The 22,174-nt window shown below is 41.3% G+C and overlaps 1 protein-coding gene across 8 annotated transcripts in view; it reads left to right on the top strand.

Moving 5' to 3' along the window:
* The window catches only part of SGIP1 (SH3GL interacting endocytic adaptor 1), a 114,419-nt gene extending 93,937 nt beyond the window's left edge, over positions 1–20,482 (top strand). For all 8 annotated transcript variants that reach the window (XM_033151861.1, XM_033151864.1, XM_033151867.1 and 5 more), the window contains 7 exons: positions 13,758–13,869; positions 15,005–15,160; positions 15,986–16,118; positions 16,389–16,591; positions 17,371–17,435; positions 18,301–18,465; positions 20,303–20,482. In XM_033151861.1, coding sequence (XP_033007752.1) covers positions 13,758–13,869; positions 15,005–15,160; positions 15,986–16,118; positions 16,389–16,591; positions 17,371–17,435; positions 18,301–18,465; positions 20,303–20,325 — 857 coding nt within the window. In that variant the 3' untranslated portion in view covers positions 20,326–20,482. The remainder of the gene's footprint in view (positions 1–13,757; positions 13,870–15,004; positions 15,161–15,985; positions 16,119–16,388; positions 16,592–17,370; positions 17,436–18,300; positions 18,466–20,302) is intronic.
* Positions 20,483–22,174: the final 1,692 nt, after the last annotated feature.

The following is a 22,174-nucleotide window of genomic DNA, read 5'->3' as shown; positions in this document are numbered from 1 at the left end:
TGATCTCCCATCCTCTTCTTTAAACTACTGCCTAAAAATATTTGTTGCCTTTGCAAACCTGCATCCTAAGTAATTATCAATCTCCAACTTTATTGTACTATAATGTAGTCCCTAGTCAAGCCTTAAATTGTAGCCCCTCTGAATCTGTCATCTGTTGTTTTGTATGACACGTAACATACTGATGCTTAATAAATACTGATATTTGGCTACTTTTTACCCCAAGGAGCATATTTGACAGAAAAGTAATCTCTCATCTACAGATGCATTTTGTGATACTTTATTTCCCCAGCTTTTATTTCCCCACTACAGTAATCCATGCCTCTGAAGCGTTTTGGTTTGTCATGATTGTAAATCACACTACTTGCAAATATCACGTGTGAAAGTTACATTGAAATTACTGCTTCTGCAAATTTATCTCTTCACTTGTTGGGTAGTATTTTAGAAAAGCTGTTTTCCATTTAGTGTGAATGTATTTCATGATCTCCAATAGTAACAATAGTTGGGTTTTTGTTGGGTCCAAAATATTGGTTCCCTACTTTTTCTTTCTTCCCTGAACTTAATTTAATTTTGTCTGCTTAGAAGACATATTCTCAAATCAACTGCTTTGTGAATAAGAAAGCTGGTGTATCAGTTTATGCTTACTGGGTCATCAAATCTTATTTAAAATGAAGAAGGGTGCTTAAGTCTATGGGACAGCAACTACGTATATCCATCTGAAGTGTGCTGCCTAGCCTCTGCTTAGCAAATTGAAGCTAAAAGAGGTATGAGAAAACTGGCATCTATGGCAACTCATGGGGTTGGCAGGTCAACTCTGAGTAAGAACTCCCTCATCCACAATTTGATTATGGATGAGGAGGTTGATCTGGTTTGTATCACTGAGACTGAGGTGGGTGATCAGGTTGGAGTTGGTCTCATTGAGCTGTGCCCATCTGGGTACTCAGGTTAGCATCAGGGCAGACTTGAGGGAGGAGGAAGGGAAGTTGCTGTGTTCTACAGAAATTCTCTCCCTCTCCCTGCTATCTGTACAGTTGGGGGATCTAAAGGGTGTGTTCCTGGCATTGGGCAATCAAGACAAATTAGGGATTCTGCCGTCTTACTTCCCGCCTCGCTGTTCAGCTTTCCCCTTGCCTAAGCTTACAGAGCTGGTGTTGAGGAATCCCAGGCTGCTGGTTTTGGGGGACTAACATCCATCCTGAGGCGAGTGGCTCTGGGGTGGCTCAGGACTTCATGGCTGCCTTGACGACCATGGGGCTGTCTCAACATGCCACCGGTCCAACACATGTGGCAGGCCACACTCTGGACCTTGTTTTCTCAACTGTGCAGGAAGAGGGTGATCTGAAGCATTGAAATCAGTCTCTGGTCATGGTCACATTGCTTCCTGTTGAGATTTAGGCTGTCAGCATCTTTCCCCCTCTGTATGAGGATGGTTTGCCCTTGGAAGATGATGGATCAAGTTGGCTTCCAGGCAGCTCTGGGGGATTTTCTGGCTGATATGACTTGTGCTCCTGTTGAAGTCCTGCCTGACCTCTGGAACATCTGAATGCCTCGAACCGTTGTTGCAATTGCCCCAGAGCTCCTCCTTCTGCTTCATGAAGCCCATTTGGCTCCCTGGTATACTCCAGAGCTTAGGGTGAGGAAACATGCTGGATGCAACTGCAAGTGGAGGGAAATATGGCTGAATCTAAACAAACACTGATGAGGGCTCATCATTGAGCCTACCTATTGGCAGTGAAGGCACAGGAATGAAGGCATACTTTGTTACCTCCATTGCATCCTCACTATGCCACCTGGCATAGCTTTTCTGGGTAATGCAGGCCTTTTAAAGTCTGGCCTTAGGCAGTTGACAGTAGCTTGCTGTGACTTATTTGCAAAGCATTTTTAGGACAGAATGGCTTGCATCTGTTACAGCACATGAATCCTGAGTTGTGTCCAGAGCACAGTCTAGTCTTGTTATGTTGGATAAGTTTCTGTTAGCAAGGCTCAAGAATGTGGGAAAGGTGCTTGGATAGGGTTGCCATATTTCAAACAGTGAAAATCCAAAAGCGAATTCAACACTGCCGACATGGATTTTACGCTGATGGATGCGGTATTCCAGATATGCCCAGGAAATCCAATGCTTGGATCAGTCAGGGCGATCACTCGCACTCTCTACCCTTGCCCCTTTTGGCTGATAAAAACTAGCAGAGAGGGGACAGCTGTCTGTTTGATAAGCAATTGCAACATAGAGAAGATAGGATTACCTGGCGGGCACTATAGCAGATTTCCACGGTGTGCCCATGGGCTTCAGTCTTGGAGGAAAATTTCACCCTCTCTCTTTTTAACCTGCTCTGCACATGTTGAAATAACCATGGTTTTTCCTATGCATAGCTCACGGTTCTGACCAAAAACAAAATTTCAAGTTTAAATTCCCTCTTGTTGTTTGTAAATAAATATCACAGCTTATACAATTCATAACACTGATATTAAATATAACACCATATAACCACTCACATTCATTCAACAACTAAACAGGCAATTTTATGTTAATTGATACTGTTATTTCCATGATGATTGCTTCATAATTAGTACACACTTGAACCAATTAATTTTACTTAGCCATGTAATTTTATCTTGACTATTTTGAATTGATTTATTCACAGCGTACTCTGAATTTTTGCTGGTTCTGTCTATCTCTGTTTGTCCCTAAGCAATAAAAACATAACAGTATTAAATAATAAAATTTCAAGGTTACAAAACCCCAGTGCCTTAATCCTACTTCTCATTTTAACAAACTTTGATGTGCTGAATGTCGTTGTGATAAATGAACCTGTCATATGAGCATCAAAATACATTTCAACATCTGAGTTTATTTTCATATTTTGTATAGTATTTTGAGTTGTATAATTGTGATATTAACAATTGAGCTTTTCATTCTTAGCTCTTCTTTATTAATACTCTTCATATTCACAGCACAATTCGTAGGAGGACATTTTGTACTATTAAAGCTATAATAGATGTACTTTGTACCTGTCTAAAAGGGATGGCATGAATAGGCTACAAGACAGAATTTACGCAAGTAGCTTTTATTACTTGCCTAAGGGCCAAACTACACATGATGGGCAATTCTATAATTCTTCTTCCTTGTTGAGCAGCTAGGAAGCCAAAGCTTTGAGCAGAGAACCAGAACAGGTCAGGGAGGGGCTGAAGAATGATTTCCTTTTCTACTGCTTGTTTGCTCAGAATCTCCCCTTGGCAGGGAAAGCCCAGGTTAAAAGAGCAATTTTCAGCAAATGGCAAGAATGGTTAGGATTAAGCAGCCTCTCCTTTTCATTTTCCATTTCAGCTTCCCTTGGCTGCTTCTTATTCAGGAAGAAAGTAGGAGGGAGAAGTATGGAACTTACTATATATCCATAACAATGATTTACTTACATACACGTTAGTTCTCCCTACATGAGAATTTACAGCTTTTTGGTTTTGATCCGTTTGTTCATGCTACACACAGCAATGGCAAAGGTTGGTTAAAAACACAAGGCGGACATGCCCCTGTGAATGATGTTTTGAACTATTTGCACCTGCTATGAACTGCAAGTCTATAATCCTTTTTGTTTGTTGTTGTGCTATGAATCTGGATGTGAAAGAGAGGGGAGGTATGAATGCCTATGGTCTGTTTAAGACCCCTTGTGCATTAAATACCTAAGAGCAACTAAATATGACCCGACTTTAACTGTTCTTTAATTGTTCTTCCAGGTCAAGTGTCAATTCCAGAACAAACCAGGGTGATAACCTAGATAAATATTGCTTTTGGGTGTTAGATTGCTCAGCAGTGAAAATGGTCCTGTAGTCTAGGTCTCAACTCTACATCTGTAAGATGTGAATCGGAGTTCTCTATCTTATTGAATGGTTGTGAGGATGATTAAGGATTGCAAATCACTTTAAGCAAGGAGAATATTCTGCATGATGACTAAAAAAGCAAATGCAGGCTGCATAAACAGAAGCATAGCTTCCAGGTAACAAGAAGTAATAGTTCTACCCTATTTTCTGCTGGTCAGTCAGCATTTGAATAACAGTCTTCAAATATCTTCAGGGCCCTCGTGCAGAAAATGGGATGAACTTGTTCTCTTTTGTTCCAGAGAGTAGAACTAGAACCAATGGGTGGAAATTGCAAGGGATCAGATTTTGGCTAAACATTGGGAGAGGCCACCTAATGGCAAGAACTGTTCTAGACTGTAAGGACTGGAACAGACTGCCTTGGGAGGTTGTGGCTATCCATTGGGGACACAATAAATGCTCCATGTATTACGTAGCCTGCATTGTGTAGGGGGTTGGACTAGATAAACTGTAGTCCCTTACAACTCTATGATTCTATGGCATGGGTAGGCAAACTAAGGCCCGGGGGCCGGATCCAGCCCAATCACCTTTTAAATTCGGCCCGTGGATGGTCTGGGAATCAGTGTGTTTTTACATTAGTAGAATGTGTGCTTTTATTTAAAATGCATCTCTGAGTTATTTGTGGGGCATAGGAATTCATTCATTTCCCCCCTCCAAATATAGTCCAGCCCCCCATAAGGTATTAGGGACAGTGGACCGGCCCCCTGCTGAAAAAGTTTGCTGACCCCGTTCTATGGTGTAAATAAAGCATAAAATGAAAGTTTAGCAAAAAAATTACACCTGCCTAAATCTATCAAGAAAAATAGCTATGGAGAAACAACTTCTATCCTTTATAATTTCTTTGCTAGATCTAAAACTACCTGGACAAATTGCATAGGAATGCACATTCAGAACCACATGGGCAGAGTGCCAAGGGATTCACATTCAAATATACTTTAGCATTACACGTATGGATGTAAGGCATCTAATGTACAGCAATGCAGGCGGGCAACTTCACTTTCCAAAGTATTTGTCTAATCTTATAGGAGTTTCTTGCATGAGATTATAAGTGGATCAGGGCCACTTAGTTACTCTTCTGTACATCTAATGGATTTTAAAGATGTACTGTAAATAAGGATTTAGACCAAGCTCTGAATTAAATACAGGATTGGATAATTTGACACATTGCTATCATAACTGGAAATGACCTATTTATTGAGGGCAGCTAGCTTAATTTGATTTACAAAGGTCATGCCACGTGTCGTACTGAAACATTTACCTTTTGCACTTGGAGAAGTGACACTTAAAAATGTATTGCAGTGGTACCAGCTGAATTTATAACATGGGCAATAAGCAGTGACAGCCCAAGCACCACTGATATGATGGAACTAAATGACACCTTGATGGTTAATGTGACAAAATAAATTCTTGGGACGTTGGGAGACAGAAAAAGAGACAGAACCAAATAGTTTTTAATAACTGCTTACCACACATCATACAATTAAAGTATGTGACTTACCCCAGTGAAACAAAAAGGGATTGGAAAGAGCTCCAAAATGATCTCTCCAATATGTACGAATAGGCAAATGCAGTTCAATGGAAATAAGGATAAAGTGGTGAACAGCAGGGTGGGAAAAAAATCTTAATTTCACATATATGCTCATGGTGTCAGTTTATCACCAGAAATTAGACGTTAGGGTCATTGTGCATAGTTGGATGAAGACATTGGGTCTGTGTACAGCAACTGTGAAGAAGGCAAATTCTATGCCAGGAATTAGGAATTTAATTGAAAAAACCCTGAGGAAAAAGTCTGGTACAATACAGGTAGCAGCTTCTAATAAAGAACAATTTAGGCTAAGGAAACTCCCCAGAAGCACTGCAGCTATCAAAATTGGGTTATCCCATTAGCTTCTTTAAAGTGAATGGTTAATCTTAATTATAAAAATAATTCTTCCCTCCCACAACACTCCAGATTCTGTAGTTCATGAAAGATTTGTCACAAAACATCATAAAATTCCTGACAATGCCTCATGTTGGTTCAGTTCAAACTATGTGTGTACAAACATCACATATATGCAAAAGTATGCATGGTGCTAAATTATCATATTTTGCTGTTATCGAGATGTAGATTTATATACCTATCCTGTATTCCCCCCCCCATTTCATTTGCATCAATGGGCAGGGCCAAATGTGATGCTTCTATTCTTCTACGCATCCATTCCATCTAGTGCATACCAGTTATCCTGTTCCTGTGTGGTTACTTTTATTGAATTTTACATTTCAAGACAAATATAACTGATCTGCAGAAATTCTTTCAAGGTGCAAGCACAAAATGGTTTCTAGTGAGTCTGCAGAATACTTGTGGAAGCAGGTGCTGTGTCTCTTGAATACCATTGCAAAACGTAAATTGTGGCACCCCTAACAAATGACTTGCCACAGCCTGTAAGTAGGAACAATCTCATAATTATAAATATGCTACCTAGAGTTCATCTATATTGGCTCTTCATAAGCATCTAAAAGTGTGCTGGTTACTGCATCTTTGAAAAGTAAGGGTCCATTCACACAACTGTGCATCCAGCTAGGGATGTAGATCAAATGTTTCAGGTCTGGCTGGGGCTCATAGTGAAATTGCCATCTCATTGATTCAGTTTACATCCTGCACACACTTCATCTACATTTTCTGGGATGCCATCAATTCACAATTGAAGGCCTAGGGACTGAAATATAAACAAAGTCCATGATTAAGTCAGCTGTTTCATCAGTTGTTCAGCTCAACCTATTCTGTCTACATTCCTAACAAACTAAAGGAGGAATGGAGGACCTGTGACTCTCAAATCTTGCTGGACTAAAACTTTGATCATCCCTGACCTTCAGCCATGCTGGCTTATTAGAAGTGGAGTCCAGCAACGTTTGGAGTGCCAGTGGTTCTCCGTGCCCTGACTATATGAAATCACCCTTAGACGGCATGTGAAAGCTGCATAGACTCATGCAGGGTCATCTTCTGGGTACCATACCACTTCAGGGTGCCAGTGGAGAATCACATAATTGAATACTTCCCCTCATTTATTTTTTAAAAACTAGGAAGCTAGGTTAGAACCATTTTCCCATTAGGCTTGCTTTCCACAGGCAAGGAGGTTTTGATCTGGGAGCGGATTCTGAATTGGTACCGTTTAAGGATGATAGCTTAACTACTTGGAATTATATATATCTATATATTTGAATCTATATATTTATATCCATCCATCCATCCATCCATCCATCCATCCATCCATCCATTATTACTTGCATTTTGAACCTTCATAGTGAGCTTATTATTTGCTAGAGCACCTAAGAATTCATGAGGATATTGGTCCATGTCAGTAGTGTCATTAGTTACAGTATAGCATAGATACATGTGGGACTAACTTTCGACTCTATTGTTCAGCCTCATTTTGAGAGGTTGGGCTGAATTTCCAACAGACCCATCAAAATTTACCTCCTTGTGATGTATTCTTTGATCTTTTCCTCTTTGAAAACCAGGAAACTGTTCCCTTTGGACTTTGGGCATGAAAATAAATAGTTGCAAAATAATAGCTTCAAGCCTGTATAACCCTCTTGGGACCAATATTCCCTAAAATTAAATCGTTCTTTGTTCTTTCACTGCTGAAAATATGAACCTTGTGACTCAGAGATTTCTCACAGGATGAATGGAGGTGCAAAAAGGGTTGCAAGCAATCTAATGGTGCATAAAAATGTAATAATAAAAAGAGAGAAAGTAATTAAGAGAATTGGCTTTGTGGTGGGAATGAGCCAAAATGTGGGGCTCTTTCCCCATGGGAAGCCTTCTCCTGCATCCATGTTGATGTTCTTTTAGGGGGAAACGTCTCTCTGTGTGTGTTCTGAACCTCAGTGGATTACATTCCACTGTATCTTCTTCTAAGGGTGGGACAAGATCAAGATTCAGATATGTTGTGGTTCAGATCACTTTGTTAAAGTGACAGTTGCAGCATCAGTTTAAGCAAAATGATCAGCAAAGATATGCACAGTTCAGCAAGATCCCTCCCTTCCTTTTGCAACTTCATTGACAGGAAATTGAGGGGTAGCAGCTTTCCAACAAAGGACCTGTTTTTTCTAGAGGAGCATCGCTCTTTCAGAGTGAACTTCACACTCCCTGAAATTTCACCTTTTGCTGCAAAATACAAGCCCTTTGACATTTTCCTCTTACCGGTAACTCTGCTGTGTGGATTTCCTTATTAAGGTGAAATGAGTCCTAAAGCTTTTTTCATAGCATTGAAAGTTGTGTGCAATGAGCGTATGAAGGGGAAGAGTGTCATGCCCACTGTACTGCCTCCTGGCTTACGTGCATTCATCATGTGTCTGTCCACACACAAGTCAGGATCCGTAAACAGTGGGCATGATCCATCCCATCCTTCTGCATGGCCATTGTACATGGTCTCTCCTCTGTGCTGTGCCTCTTTTCACATCCCCATTAATGTTACTGGAACTTCCAGGTACAGGCAGCAACCAATTTGTGTGTGGGGTGTGTGTGTGTGTGTTATGTTCTGGATCCCTGCGCATGTTGGCAGAGTCCTAGAAGGGAGATTAATTGTGATCTCCACCCCCCACCAGATGATTCTTGTTATTATGTCCAGCTCAACAACTATCTTTTACTTAAGGATTATTTCAGCATGTGGCATTGTACTGGTCATATGAGTCACTTAAATTTACCACATTCTTTGGCACAATCCATTTTATAATACTTTGATACTTGTTGGTGCGGGGAAAACTTTTAAAAATAGTTTTACTTTGCTGTTTGTTTAGACCTCGTAATCTGACATTCCTTTGGCCTTGATGGAGGTATTGAAGAAATCTCTCTCTCTCTCTTCATCATTAAGCTCCAGAATAGACTTGGAACCTACTTGGAATTAATAGACTATATAGTCATAGTGGGAATAGATATTTAAAAAGGCACTTCAGAGGAAGAAGCAGTGGAGGCAGGTCCATTACAGTGAATACAGCACTGCCCCACTAACCTCAGCCAGCCCCTCTTACAGACTCTGCCTGTCATTGACTCCAACTCCACCTATTGTATGTCTCCCTGCTTTCTGCCCTACCACCAGTCCTGAAGGGCAGAAGCCACCACCAGAGGGAAGTCTAAAATATGCTTCTTGCAGTTCATTTACCAAGTACTTGCTTCTCTTTAGATTTCAACCTTTCCATCTTAATGAGAGAGAACTTATTTTTTTTTATAAGAATTTATTGACATTTTTCTTATTACAACAAAAACCCACACCCACACCAACATTAATAAAAATACAAATCACTTACTCACTAAAACAAACACAAACATTGCCAAGTTTTCTCCTTCTTCCTTAAGCTTCTTCTCAGAAATTTTTTTTTCTATTTCCATATCTTGACACGACTTCCCCTGCCTTTTCACCATTGGTTTTACACCTAATCTATTTTTCTTAACCCCTTCTTTTAAAAATTAAACATACTTTTATATATAAAATACAAAAATCATCTTACTTAACATGATCTACTATTCATCTTAAACTAGTCTTCTTAGTAATACCCCCATATGATCATACCTCATCCTAAATCCTCATCTATTATTCTTATCTTATTCTTAAACATTACTTATTCTTCTATCCTGCAATCTGTTGCTAATCACATAGAACTTCAGATATCTCATTTAAAAAACAAAAAATCTACACAAACTGCCGATCTTCACATTCCAATTTCAGATTACCATATCCAACCGTTTTAAATTTAATTTATTACTTCACCCCACACCCCTTCTGTCCATTGTTTTTCTCCTTGTAGTGCCAGAGCCAAATTTCCAATTGTCTATTCTTCCCAAAGAGTCACAGAGGCAGGCACAGTTCAGAGCGCTCCTTGCAACGAGCTCCAGAGTATCCATCTCACGATCTCCCGGCTGTTCCATTCCTCCAGACCATTCTTCTTGAAAATAGCTCAATTCTTTGTCCCATGCCCTCGAGCTCACACCTCGGGGGCTGGATATAACAAAACTTATTACCGTCTTGGGGCTGCCACCCCCAAAGACGGAATCTTTTTTCTTTTGGAGCAGCCCTGTCTTTCCTTTCCATCTTCCTACCCACCCTCTCAGCTCGCAGCAGACGCGTTCTTCCAAAGTATCAAAATATTCAGAAGCCTCCTCTGCGGGAAATTCATTTCTTATCAGGCCCCCACACAAGGCTTTTACTTTCCAGTAGAGAATCTCCAACCTCAGTTCAAGGAGTCTTTGTTCGTCCGTCAAAGTGGAATTCAAAACAAGCCTCCAAACAAAGCCCAACACGGTAGAAGGAGGGGTAGGAGTGAGTGTCATATTGCAATTCCTGTCTTTATGTCCGGTTAGAACTTTTCGTCGCCATTTTCCATGAAATCAGTATGCAAAGACCGAGACTTTCAAACCGAGATATCTTTCACACCTTTTCTCCCCGAAGGGAAGTTGTAACAGTCTCACTCTCCACAATTCCGATACTTTATATCCATTTAGTAGCAACAGTCATTCAAGCTGGTTAGCTTCTTCCGACCAAAGGGAAAAGGGCAGGCTGCCTTTCTTCTTCCCCCGGATCGTTCCATACAGTAAAATATTTAGTCCAGTCTCGTACTTACGACCTCCGGGTTCTTCAGGACCTAACATCACAGGTAGAACTTCAACGCTCATCTCGGGATTTGTCGCCGCATTTGCATCCCGGTTGGGGCATGTCCCCTATGGCCCGGCTCCGTAGTCCCTTCACCCCCACCCCCCCTTTACAGGGGGAGCGGGGGAAGGGTTCGGAGCACAACGGGCACCGCCGGGGAGCCCAGGGCGCGGGACGCTCTTCCCGCGCCCCAACCGGAGCCCCGCTTTGCGGTTGCGGGGCTCCTAACCCCTGGGATGGATCGGGCGCTTCGCAGCCGAAGCAGCCCCGACCACCCGCTATGGCGTCGCCAGCCGGAAGTCCTAATGAGAGAGAACTTAACCCTACCAGCCCATGTGGAGATTAGTTGTATTCCAGTGAGAAATGAAAACCATATTTTTTTCTACCTTTCTAGGTGTTTGCACAATTTTTCTATTCTCTGCATTCTGGAATACCTGTTGAAATAAAGGGAGAATTGCCTTGGATTTTTACTTTCTTGAGCAACTAAATATTTTGTTAATCCTCTGGAGACTTACTTGCAAGTAAGGCAAAACCATGGGGGTGTGATATCCGAAAACACATATCTACTCTGCACATGACTTAGTCAGATAACACCAATGGTATCGATCACATCTGCTCACAGTGGGAGAATACATGCAATTATTTTTTGTTCTTTTGTCATTGCAATTGCTGTTTCTTTTGAGCCAGACCCAGATACAGCATCATATCTTCATCTAGCTTTTGGTTCAGCATGACTTTCTGTTGAGCATCTGCAAATGCCCAGGGATTCAGTGGAAATAGGGGTTCAATACACGTGAATAAAAATAAATTTCCCTTGTGCCTAGGATGCTGCTTTTTTCTCTTATGCCAGTGTGAGATTTGAGAGTTAAAATGTGTGCAGGCTTCCAGAATGGTTACGCTAATGCTTATTTTATCAAAATGTTTGGGATATTTTTGGAAGAGACTCTTAATTCATACAATTTTTAACTATTGTAATATCCATTGAGCAACTTGTGATATCTTTGCCAAACATTAATTGAAGGCATAAGGCAATTGTTGCCAAATATGTTCCTCTGTGATTCCATTCTGAGTAAACAAGGCACTTCATCTACTCTTCAATTGAATACGTGAAATTCTTCATTTTCCCCTGCAGTCATTTACTCCTCTAAAGGCCAAACTAGTTGTGATGAGGCTGCCATATGCATGTTATCCATATGCCTGCCCTGTTCACCTATAAATCATGGTTAGGAGGTATTATGTGAAAAGGAGTGCATGAGGGAGAAGAGCAAAAGTTGGCTCTCCTCCACTTTATATCTCTGTACTCCAGAGCTTTCATTTTCTTCCAGATTGGCTTAGTTCCAGTAGTAGAACTGGACAGAGAAAACAACTTAAAGCAATGGAGTCCAGCAATATCAAGTGGAAGAGAATGTAGGTTTTCCTTTCCTTTCCTGTGCCCCTTTTCTTCAGCACCCCCTGTGAGGGTTGCCATACGTCCAGAATCTCCCGAACATAACCGGAATACTGCAGTCGGAAGCAGTGTCCAGGCGGAAATTGTTAAAATGTCCAGGAAAATCTGGACACATGTCAATCCATGTCAGCAGTGTTGTTTTTGCCAATGTTCCTTAAAAATAACTCCAAAATGACATTTTGGGGCAATTTTGCCAAAGGAAGCTCAACAACTTTGGTGTCCAGATTTTTACTTTTTTAAATATGGCAACCCTACCCCTGCCCTTCTTTATATGTGAACAGGACAGACATTCGGGCAGCTTGCCCAACATACCTAGTTTGGCCTTAATAAATGCTGAAAGAGCAGTTTTATACAGGGCCTCTTTGGGACTTAATGGGATGCTTACTTAACAGCCCAAAGAGGAATAGGTAAGTGAGATCCTGCATTCACCCACAACTGCCCCTGCTTTGTTGTTTTTTCCTTCCTTGAACATCAGTAATTGTGTCCATGGGAAAGATCTATCTCTGAATAGGCAATTGAAATCAGATGGATGTTAGCTTTCCAAGAAAAGTCCAGGCACTGAAATACTGCAAGTCACTGAACCAAATGAAATAATGAATTAGAAGGTTTCTAGTGCATTAAATGAACCCAGACAAAACAAGTTATCCACATTCTCAAGTAGCCATTTTAAGTGTTCAAAAAACAAGGACCAACCATGATGATCACCAGGATGGATACTCCACCCAAATGGCTTCCCCTTTAAACAAAAAAATAATTAACGTGCCTTATGAACTCTGCCATTTGAGTGCAGGACTGCACATGTATCCTGTTTTAAATGAGGAGGTGGTCTTCCTACAAGTTAGCTATTACCCCCTACAGTCAAAGGTACATCTTTTACCCCCTCCCATGGGGGGGGCGAAGTTAGTGTGAGACAAGGGGCACCTCCAGACAACCTCTTTATTGAGCATCTTTTTCTGATTTGTTTGTGTGGAAGTTATACAACAACCACTGTTTATTGAACATTCATCCTGATTTTTTGTGCAGGTTATACAACTTCCTGTCAATTATACACTTTCTAATGCATTTTCCCCTTCGCTTTTATTACCCGAAAAGACTGTTGTTTTTATTTTTTAAAAGCGGGTTTGTTGCACAAATGCGCTTTAACCCACCTGAATTGCACAAATCTAAATTTTCCAGTATGTAATTGAATCCCTCCGGCAAAATAGTGACAGTCTGGAAGAAAACTAACACTACACTAGCACTAGTGCTAAAACATTTTTAAACCATCTTGCTAACTGCACAGCATCGCCTGCACTTCTTGTCTCTTGTGTTCTGTCTTGATGGATTCACAGGTTTCAGCTAATTTTTCTTCCTAGGAGTTTCCTTTCAACAAAATTACATTGATTATTCTCTTATTCACTGTAGGTAAATTGCTCTAGTGTTGAAGTAAAGCACCACCTAGAATTTCACAAACAGTCTTATCATGAAAACAAAACTCAATTTTAATTAAAAGGCACCAGAAGTTCGAAACTGTGCCTGGCTTGGATTAAAACACACACACACACACACACACACACACACACACACACACACACTGCTACTAACAGAGATTAAAAGCTTTGGTTTTGATTTTTGCTTAGAGAAAAACGTACCGGTAAGTATTTTTTTTAGACCAGAATCAAAGTTGACATAATTTGTCAGTATAGTGCTTTATTTGCAAAATGACTGTTTTTGCCTTCTCTTTGCATTTCTCTGCTCTCTCCCTTGATGGAGTTGACTTGATGCAATCGAAAAGGTTTCTGTGTGCATAAAAAGTGACTATTTTTCATTGGTTTCAGGCTCTTCTAGAGGACCCAGCCCCTTAACAATGGGTGCACAAGACACTCTGCCTGTAGCGGCAGCTTTCACTGAAACAGTTAATGCATACTTCAAAGGAGCAGATCCTAACAAGTAGGTATCAAATTGTTTGCCCCCCCCCCCATCTCTTCCCCATAGACAGTTCAGGGTTGGTCTTACACAGTTAGGGTATGCTCCCCTTTACTGCTTACTCTGCATCCAGTGCACTCCCACTGCTAGTTTTTTCCCCCTGAAGCCAAATTCACCTGACCTTAGCCACAATCCATATTGATGCTGTAGCTTCTTGACAAATACTGTTGTTTGATGTATTTCCCTCTCTCAATTGAACTTCAGTCCAGCTGCATTCACTTAGTACTTTAAGAATGGTTACAGGTAGGTAGCCGTGTTGGTCTGCCATAGTCAAAACAAAATAAAAAAATAAAAAAATTCCTTCCAGTATCTGAAGAAGAGTGCATGCACACGAAACCTCATACCAAGAACAAACTTAGTTGGTCTCTAAGGTGCTACTGGAAGGAATTTGTTTATTTTTTATTTTGTTTTAAGAATGGTGTGTACGTTTGAGAAGGCAGGGAAACAAAAAAGGCCACACTCCTTGGCTGAATGCATAACCAATCCCCCTTTCTGGTATGAACAGCACGGTGCAAATGTGGTTTCAAATGCAGCAGTGGGAAACAACCTCATTGAATTTTAAGCTGCTGATGTGAACATTCCCTTATTTGCCTGTAGGTGGACCGCACTTTAGGGACTGGCAATGTAAAACCAGCAACAGAGTTGGAGAAAATATTCTTTGGTAGCTGACAAATAATTCAGTGAATAAGTACTGAGTGGGCAGAGGACACAGAGATCAGTTATTTTGCAAAAAGAGGGGACCCTAGCACGATGCAATCAGAGTTCTGTTGAATGCTTTCATAAATTAGGGAATGCTGATATTACTGTGTCAAGAGAAAAACCAAATGCTCCAGCTTCTCTGTCTTCAGCGTGGTTGGGGTATTTAAATATCTGATCTTCAGTGAAGTATGACTGTAATCTGGTATGTTGGTTTGCTGTTTTTATTTCATTTCACAACTCTATTACTTTTCTTTTTCTCTGTTACTTACCTGTTTTTTCGGTGCCTACACTTTTTTGTATGCAACAAAAAAATCAAATAAAAAGTTTTCTTTCCTCCAAGTATAGGGAAATATACCTGAATGAATTGTTCTCTTTCTCTATGTTTCTTTTGATATTAAAGATGCATAGTGAAGATTACTGGAGAGATGGTGCTGTCGTTTCCTGCAGGAATTACTAGACATTTTGCCAATAATCCTGCCCCTGCTGTTCTAACTTTCCGTGTAACAAATTACAACAGGTTAGAACACGTCTTGCCAAACCCCCAACTGCTTTGCTGGTAAATATATTTCTATGTAAACTCTTATAGATTTATAGGAGGAAGTTACTTGTAACTTTCGCACAAGAAACTTTGCATAGATCGTAAATGAGATCAATAGCATTCTTAATTCATAAATATCTAAAACTTCTGTATATTTTTGTATACCAAAAACATACAAAAGTACCTGTGGAGTTTATACTTTGTTGTTGAAACGGTAACTCTCACAATGTTTTCTTTTATTGTCATGTAGTGATTTTACAGATGAGCAGCATGCTCATTTGTCAAGTTATTGTCAGAAAGCAAACACAAAATGTTCATGTTGATCACCATCAGCTTGAGCATGGGTCATTCTGAAGCAGCTATAATAGATGACTATTTCGCTTTCCAGTTTTTGGCAATGCCAAATTCGGCACTTCTAGAAGAAAATGGGACTGTTAACAGTATAGCTAGAAACCTGCTTGCCATTCTTCAGCTTTTCACTGTGAATCATCTGATCATTCAGCTATGTTTGCTAGCAGGCAATGCTGCTGAAGACTCTGAATCAGTCTATGTCTCTCATTCTTTGCATTCAAATTTTGCCCCAGTAAGATCATTACAATTTGACATCATTTCTTAACAAAATGAACATGCTACAAATATAACACACACACACATCAGAAGGACGTGTGATATTTCATCCCTGATCACTGGACATTATGGTTGGGTTGGGGCTTGGGAGTTATAATCCAACACCTAGCTGAGCTACAGGTTCCCTAACCCTGCTCTTTGTGTTATTACTTGTTGACAAAAGTTTTCTATTTACAAAATTAACATTTTCTCTCCTTTTTTTTTAAATGGATGCAGTGACAGTACACAAGCTGATGCCAACGCAAAGGAATTCTGGGTAAACATGCCAAATTTGATGACGCATTTAAAGAAAGTATCTGAACAGAAACCACAAGCAACGTATTATAATGTGGATATGCTTAAATATCAGGTAATACCTTTTACAGCATATAATCAGGTGAAATATTCAATGTGCATAAGGGCTGGATAAATACAGTTCCTTTCTGTTAGTCATTGCTTGTTTCAGTATCCCCCCCCCCAAAAAAAACTTTTTATGAATGGACATGCTGAATTGTACTAAAGTAAAAGTAAAAACAATGCAAAGTATATTCCAGGCCAAAAAACAAAACAAAACCCTTTTAATCTGAAGGTTTATTAGTACACTTTGCCTATGAAATCTACCCTTTCTCTTTCTTATAAGGTATCAGCCCAGGGTATTCAGTCTACTCCATTGAACCTTGCAGTGAACTGGCGGTGTGAACCTACAAGCACCGATCTACGCATTGACTACAAATATAATCTAGAGGCAATGACTACACCAGTAGCTTTAAACAATGTGCAGTTCCTTGTTCCCATAGATGGAGGAGTGACAAAACTTCAAGCTGTGCTTCCACCTGCTATTTGGTATGACCCTGAACTGGTCTTTGATTCTTCCCAGTGCTCACTCCAGAGATGCACTGTTCTTAACGGCTGGAGGTTGTTCCATTTGGACAACATGAAACTGTTTTTGATCAGCCCTTGATGTGATTAAAACTTTTGCACAGTTCTGTCTGAATAAGTCTGTAGCATTTAGAACATTTGTATGCAAATGAGAAAGAGAGAAACTTAATGCTACAGCTTATCCACACTTACCTTTCCTCTGCTCTTTCCAGGCATGGTCTGAGATTTAAAGCTCTGTGTCCAAGCACCCCCTTTTTTGTTCCAGAACTTTCCCTGAGAAAACCCGTTCTGTAAAGCTCAATTGGAGCAAATATCAATCTGCAGAAAATCCGAACGGAAGTTTGCTCCCATTCAGCTTTAAAGAGCAGGTTTTCTCAGGGAAAGCACTGGCCAAAAATCAAACAAAAACAGGTGCCCTTCAGATGGTGTTGGGCTGCATCATCCCTGACCTTTGTTAGGCCATAGTGGCTGGGGCTGATGGGAAACTGTAGTACAACAGTGTATAATGGGCACCAAGTTGGCTGCCCCAAGGTAGTGGGGATGCTGTCTTTACACAAGGCAAATAGTTATGGAACTTCCTATTCAGCACTGTAAAAATAAACTGGAATGGCTCCTGAACTACACTGTTCTATACTGACGTTCTATGCTAATTTCAGATTGCCTGCTTCCTGCAGTGCTTAATTTGCTTGCTACATGTCCTGTCATTCCAAAACTCATATGAACAAGCTTTCTTTTGTTTTTAGGAATGCTGAACAGCAAAAGATATTGTGGAGGATTCCTGATATTTCACAAAAATCAGAGAATGGAGGTAATAAGGCAAGCTTACATGCTCCTCTGAAAAATCAGCCTCTTCGGCTTTATGTTTTCTCCCTCTGCTCATATGAACATGTGCCCCACTTCTTGCATCATCATGTATAGCTGTCTTCTCACTCCTCTCTCACTGTGTGGAGTGAGGAGACTCATTGAACAGTGTAGCCATGGATAGTTTTTACATGAAACTGAATACAATACAATAAAGCCTGGAGTTCCAGGAGTTCCTGGGCTGCGCACTTATTTTAACATGTTATTGGGGTGAGTTAATTACTGTCATTGCTATATACGTATTGCGTTTATGAATTTATTTTGAAATGTTTTTTATATGTACTGTTTCATTATTGCTGTGAACTGGTTTGGTTACAAAATTATTACGAACAATGAGCATACAAATAAACTGATGAAACTGGTATGTGCAGTGTGATTATGCATGTTATCTCAGAAATAAGTTCCACTGGGGGTGAATAAAATATAAGGTGGGCAGGTAAGCCCCACCCTGCATAATCAGTCACAAGATGCTGTGCACACACAGCATTTGAATGCCAGTGTCCATCAACTGGGGGGCAGCCCCCTCAAATATTTTATTGGGGAGTAAAAGGACCTTCGCCCCTAGGAGTTGGCTCCTATGAGTCCACTATGTTCAGTGGTGTTTACTTACTCCCAGGTAAGTGTGCATAGGATTGCTGCTTAAAAACGCCAGTTGCTCAAGAGGAAGAAGGGGAAGTACTGTAGTGTGATCTGGCTTTAACAATTAGCAAGATGAAAGCTTATCTCCCTGCCAGTGAGTCTCCTACATGCACATAGGTTTTCTCACTATGTTACATTTTTGTAACATACTTGCTGTATTTTCTACCTTAAAGGTGTGGGCTCTTTGCTGGCACGATTCCAGTTATCTGAGGGACCAAGCAAACCTTCCCCCCTGGTTGTGCAATTCACCAGCGAAGGGACCACTCTGTCCAGTTGCGATATTGAACTTGTTGGAGCTGGGTATCGTTTTTCACTTATTAAAAAGAGGTTTGCAGCAGGTAATTTTTTTTAAGTTTCATCCTATAAAACCAAGCTGTTGCCTGATGGGCTGCTCAAACTCTATGGAGCTGTGAGCACACATGGGTGCATGCATACATATGGCACCATTTCTTCCTTTTTACCACCATGGAGAATTCCTTTTGGATCTCCTGCCTCAAGAGCCACAGGTCTTGATAAGAAGTTAGGGTGCAGATGGTATGACGGGGTGGAGTCATGAAGCTCCCCTCCCAACAGTTTACTTAGGGAGGGGTGGAGTGGGCAGAGCAGAGAAGTATTGAGGTTGGGATGGCACAGATGCACCACTGTGGGTGCCGGATTGGCTTTGCCAGGGCATCTGTATAGACCTGCCCAGGTCAGCTGCAGTGACTCTGGTGTTGGGAGGGCAGCTCCTTCCCACCACCCCGGCCACTAGTGTCATATGGGGATGCAACACACGTTTGGATTTCCTGTGCCTTGACTAAGGAATACCGGTAACTCCAATATGAATAAGATATGAAAAGTTGCTCTCCTCCTCTTCCTGTGCCCCACTGAGAGATCTCAACTGGTCTGAGGCACCTGGACCTAAAGAAGTAATTCACAATCTTTCTGAAAAGGAAAAGAACATGCAAGCTTAATTTAGCAATCATTCAGTATATTTCTCAGGTTGTTATTAGAACCTTCCTGTAAACAATAACTTGAAGACTATTGCCAGGTGAAAGATTTGAACAATTTGTACTATTGGGTGAAGTCAAGAAACTAGATTTGTTTCAACTGCAGTAGAGGGACGGACCTGAAAGTCCACATTTCATGATAATATCAACAACCACTTGGGCCGCACCTTCACTTAAGTAATTTAATCAGAGCCGTCTTAAGGGGATCTGCCGCCCTGGCGCGGCTATCCCTCCGGCGCCCCCGCCATGCCGCCTCTCCGCCGCCTCCCTCCCGCGCTTGCCGCCCCTTGGGAGGGGGGTGGGCGAGCGGGGGGTGAGGGGCGTGGCGCTGGAGCGGCGCGGGGCTCTGCGCGCCCTTCCAGCGCTTCCGGGATGGGAGGCGAGGGTGGCCGGCTCGCGCTCCCGCGCAGCTCGCGCTCCGCGCGCAGCTGGACGGCGCGGCACTGCTGGGCAGCTCGCGCTGCATCGGGCGGGCGGCCGGCTGCGCGCGGGAGCGCGAGCCGGCCGCCCTCGCCTCCCAGAGCCCCAGCTGGAGTGCTGGAAGGTCGCGCAAAGCCCCGCGCCGCTCCAGCGCTCCAGCTGGGGCTCTGGGAGGCGAGGGCGGGCGGCTTACAGCCCGCCCGCCGGCGCGCGAGTGCCCGCCTGCCCGTGGGGGCGGGGGCGGGTTGGGGAGGAGGAGCCCGGTATGCTGGCGGGCTCGCGGGGGCGCCCCTGGGGCGCCCAGCGCCCTGGCGCACCGCGCCACCGGCTTCTATGGATGAGACGGCTCTGAATTTAATTGATACTCAGGCCAGTTTGCATGTAACGACAAGCCATAGTTAATAGCTTATTGGGACTGAACAATAAGTGGTGAAGACTTGGCTTATCAATAGGTCTGAACTTGGGATTGTGGCTTGTTCTAACCTAATAAGTCATTATCAACAAGTCATGCCTTCATTTGTTAGAGAGAAACAATCCACTGGGCTTGGCTGCAACAAGCCAAGTCTTCATGACTTGTTGGTCCCAGTCACTCCAGGGGAGAAGCAAGGTGTGAGTGATTGGTTAGTGTGGAAAAGCATGATGCTCAGTCCTGGTAAGCCATGAACAGTGGCTTATTGTAAATTGCCATGTTTATAAAAATAAATACGAGCTTTATAAATTTTATGAAACTTTTATTTTAACATACCTTTTATCACTTTCCTTGCAGGAAAATACCTGGCAGATAACTAACAGAAGTTTATGCAAGTATCTGGAAAATCCATATAGCTGAGGACTGCTGTGGGTGAACGGGTTTTATACGCTGTTTGAGGAAAAACTAAATCCTGTACTTGGGACATTTCTGTTGGAAGTGTCAGCAACTTTCAACATTTTCCCTCAGAAAATGCCATGTTGACCAGTCCTACAGTATTTACTTCTAGATGTAATATTGTTAATGTTTTAAATTGTAATTATTGTATTTGTAAATTGTACTCATTCCAGTAAGGCTGTATTTTGGCAGTTAGACACTTGAGTTTTAGCATTTTACCATTCATGAAATGGGTGTAATTTAAACTGTGGTATATAAATTTAATAGTAGTACTGTTGAATGGCGCAATGCTTTCAGAGGTAGATAACATTTTGTCAATATATACAATCTGAATACCATGCTAATTGCTGTGAGAAAGGGGGTGCCTCAAAAAAGAAAGTTTAACTAAAGACCTGCAAATTCACTACATTTTTTCTTTAGCCCTTAGTATGTCATATAAATAGTTATATAAATGAATAGGTCTGTCTTCTAAGTATTTAATTGATTTAACTCCAGAACATTTTCAGTAAATGTGGTGGTGGTTATAGCATACTTCCCCCAACGACAAAAATGTATCTCTCCCCCGCCCCCACTTTTTCATTGTAAAAACAAGTTGGCGTTTTTTTTAAGGTCTGGATATAAGTTATTGGATACACTTCCATTATGATGAAGCATGTGTTGGAAAAGCTTTCAGTTCCTTCCCCTTTGTCTGACATGATCAGATGTGGCGGTAGGGGGCCGTCCACTAGAAACCTCCTCACTATGCAAGCCCTATTGAAATGAATGAAAGCACAGCCAGGCAGCGAAGCAGTTCCAGTTGTTTTCACTAAGTCTTGCACAGGAGAAACTTCTGGTGGGTTGGGCTCAAAATAAGCAGTTTAAAACACAAATGTGATAACTTTTGACAATTACATCTTTATGTGGATATAAAGAAAGAGACTGTGTCTTATTTGAGCAACAGTTTTTTCCAGTTTGGTAGGCATGCTTGTTTATTTTTACAATACCACATGCATGCAGATTCCTTGCTAAGAAAACTTACTTTTCCTAGTCAGATTCTAAGATACAAGTGAAGGGAGAAAGAGCTTGAAAGTAATATATTAATGTATTTTAATCTGTAAAGGTTTGTGTTGTGGCCTCATAGTGAGAAACTGTAGCTGCACTGTTTGTGTGGCAGAATTGGTAGCACAATCATTAATCGTACAGTACTGGATTCTCAGTTGCCCCGCAGATATTTAATTGCCAAGATATTCTGCTTTCTTCAAACAGACCTTTGGGTTTCAAGCTTCTAATCAGTTTTGAGATATTTCTTAACATCCATCACAAAGGAGAGTACAGCACTTTTTAAAGAACAAAACTGTCCAGTTCTCTCATGTTGCTGAAATGCTTGCTAGATATTTATAGACAATGTTTTAGTTCTGCTGCATTTGTTCATTTGGCAGCCTGTACAGCAGGAGCTAATGAGAGGGCTCACTGGAGTTGTGCAGAGGGCCATGAGACTAGTGGATAGTATCCATGCTGCTTTTTTTTGTACACACAACTATTATTTTTTTACAATGAGGTCTAAGTAGGTTGGCATCCAACTGTCTCATTTGCATGCAAAAATGGCTGTGCTTGAGGAACAGCTATGTCTACATTAAAGCAAGCAAACAAAATCAGACGCTGTACTGGAAGGAAATCCGGTCATTAATTATATATCCCTTTGGAAACAAGCATGGAAAGTATATATCCTAAAGTGGTAGAAGCTGAAATTTCATATATCATCAGAAGGGAGAAAATAACAGAGAATTTCTTTTA

Source organism: Lacerta agilis, chromosome 6 (genome assembly GCF_009819535.1).
Source record: "Lacerta agilis isolate rLacAgi1 chromosome 6, rLacAgi1.pri, whole genome shotgun sequence".
NCBI lineage: Eukaryota > Metazoa > Chordata > Lepidosauria > Squamata > Lacertidae > Lacerta > Lacerta agilis.
Note: the sequence above shows the minus strand (reverse complement) of the source record. Positions and strands in the feature narration are given on the sequence as shown.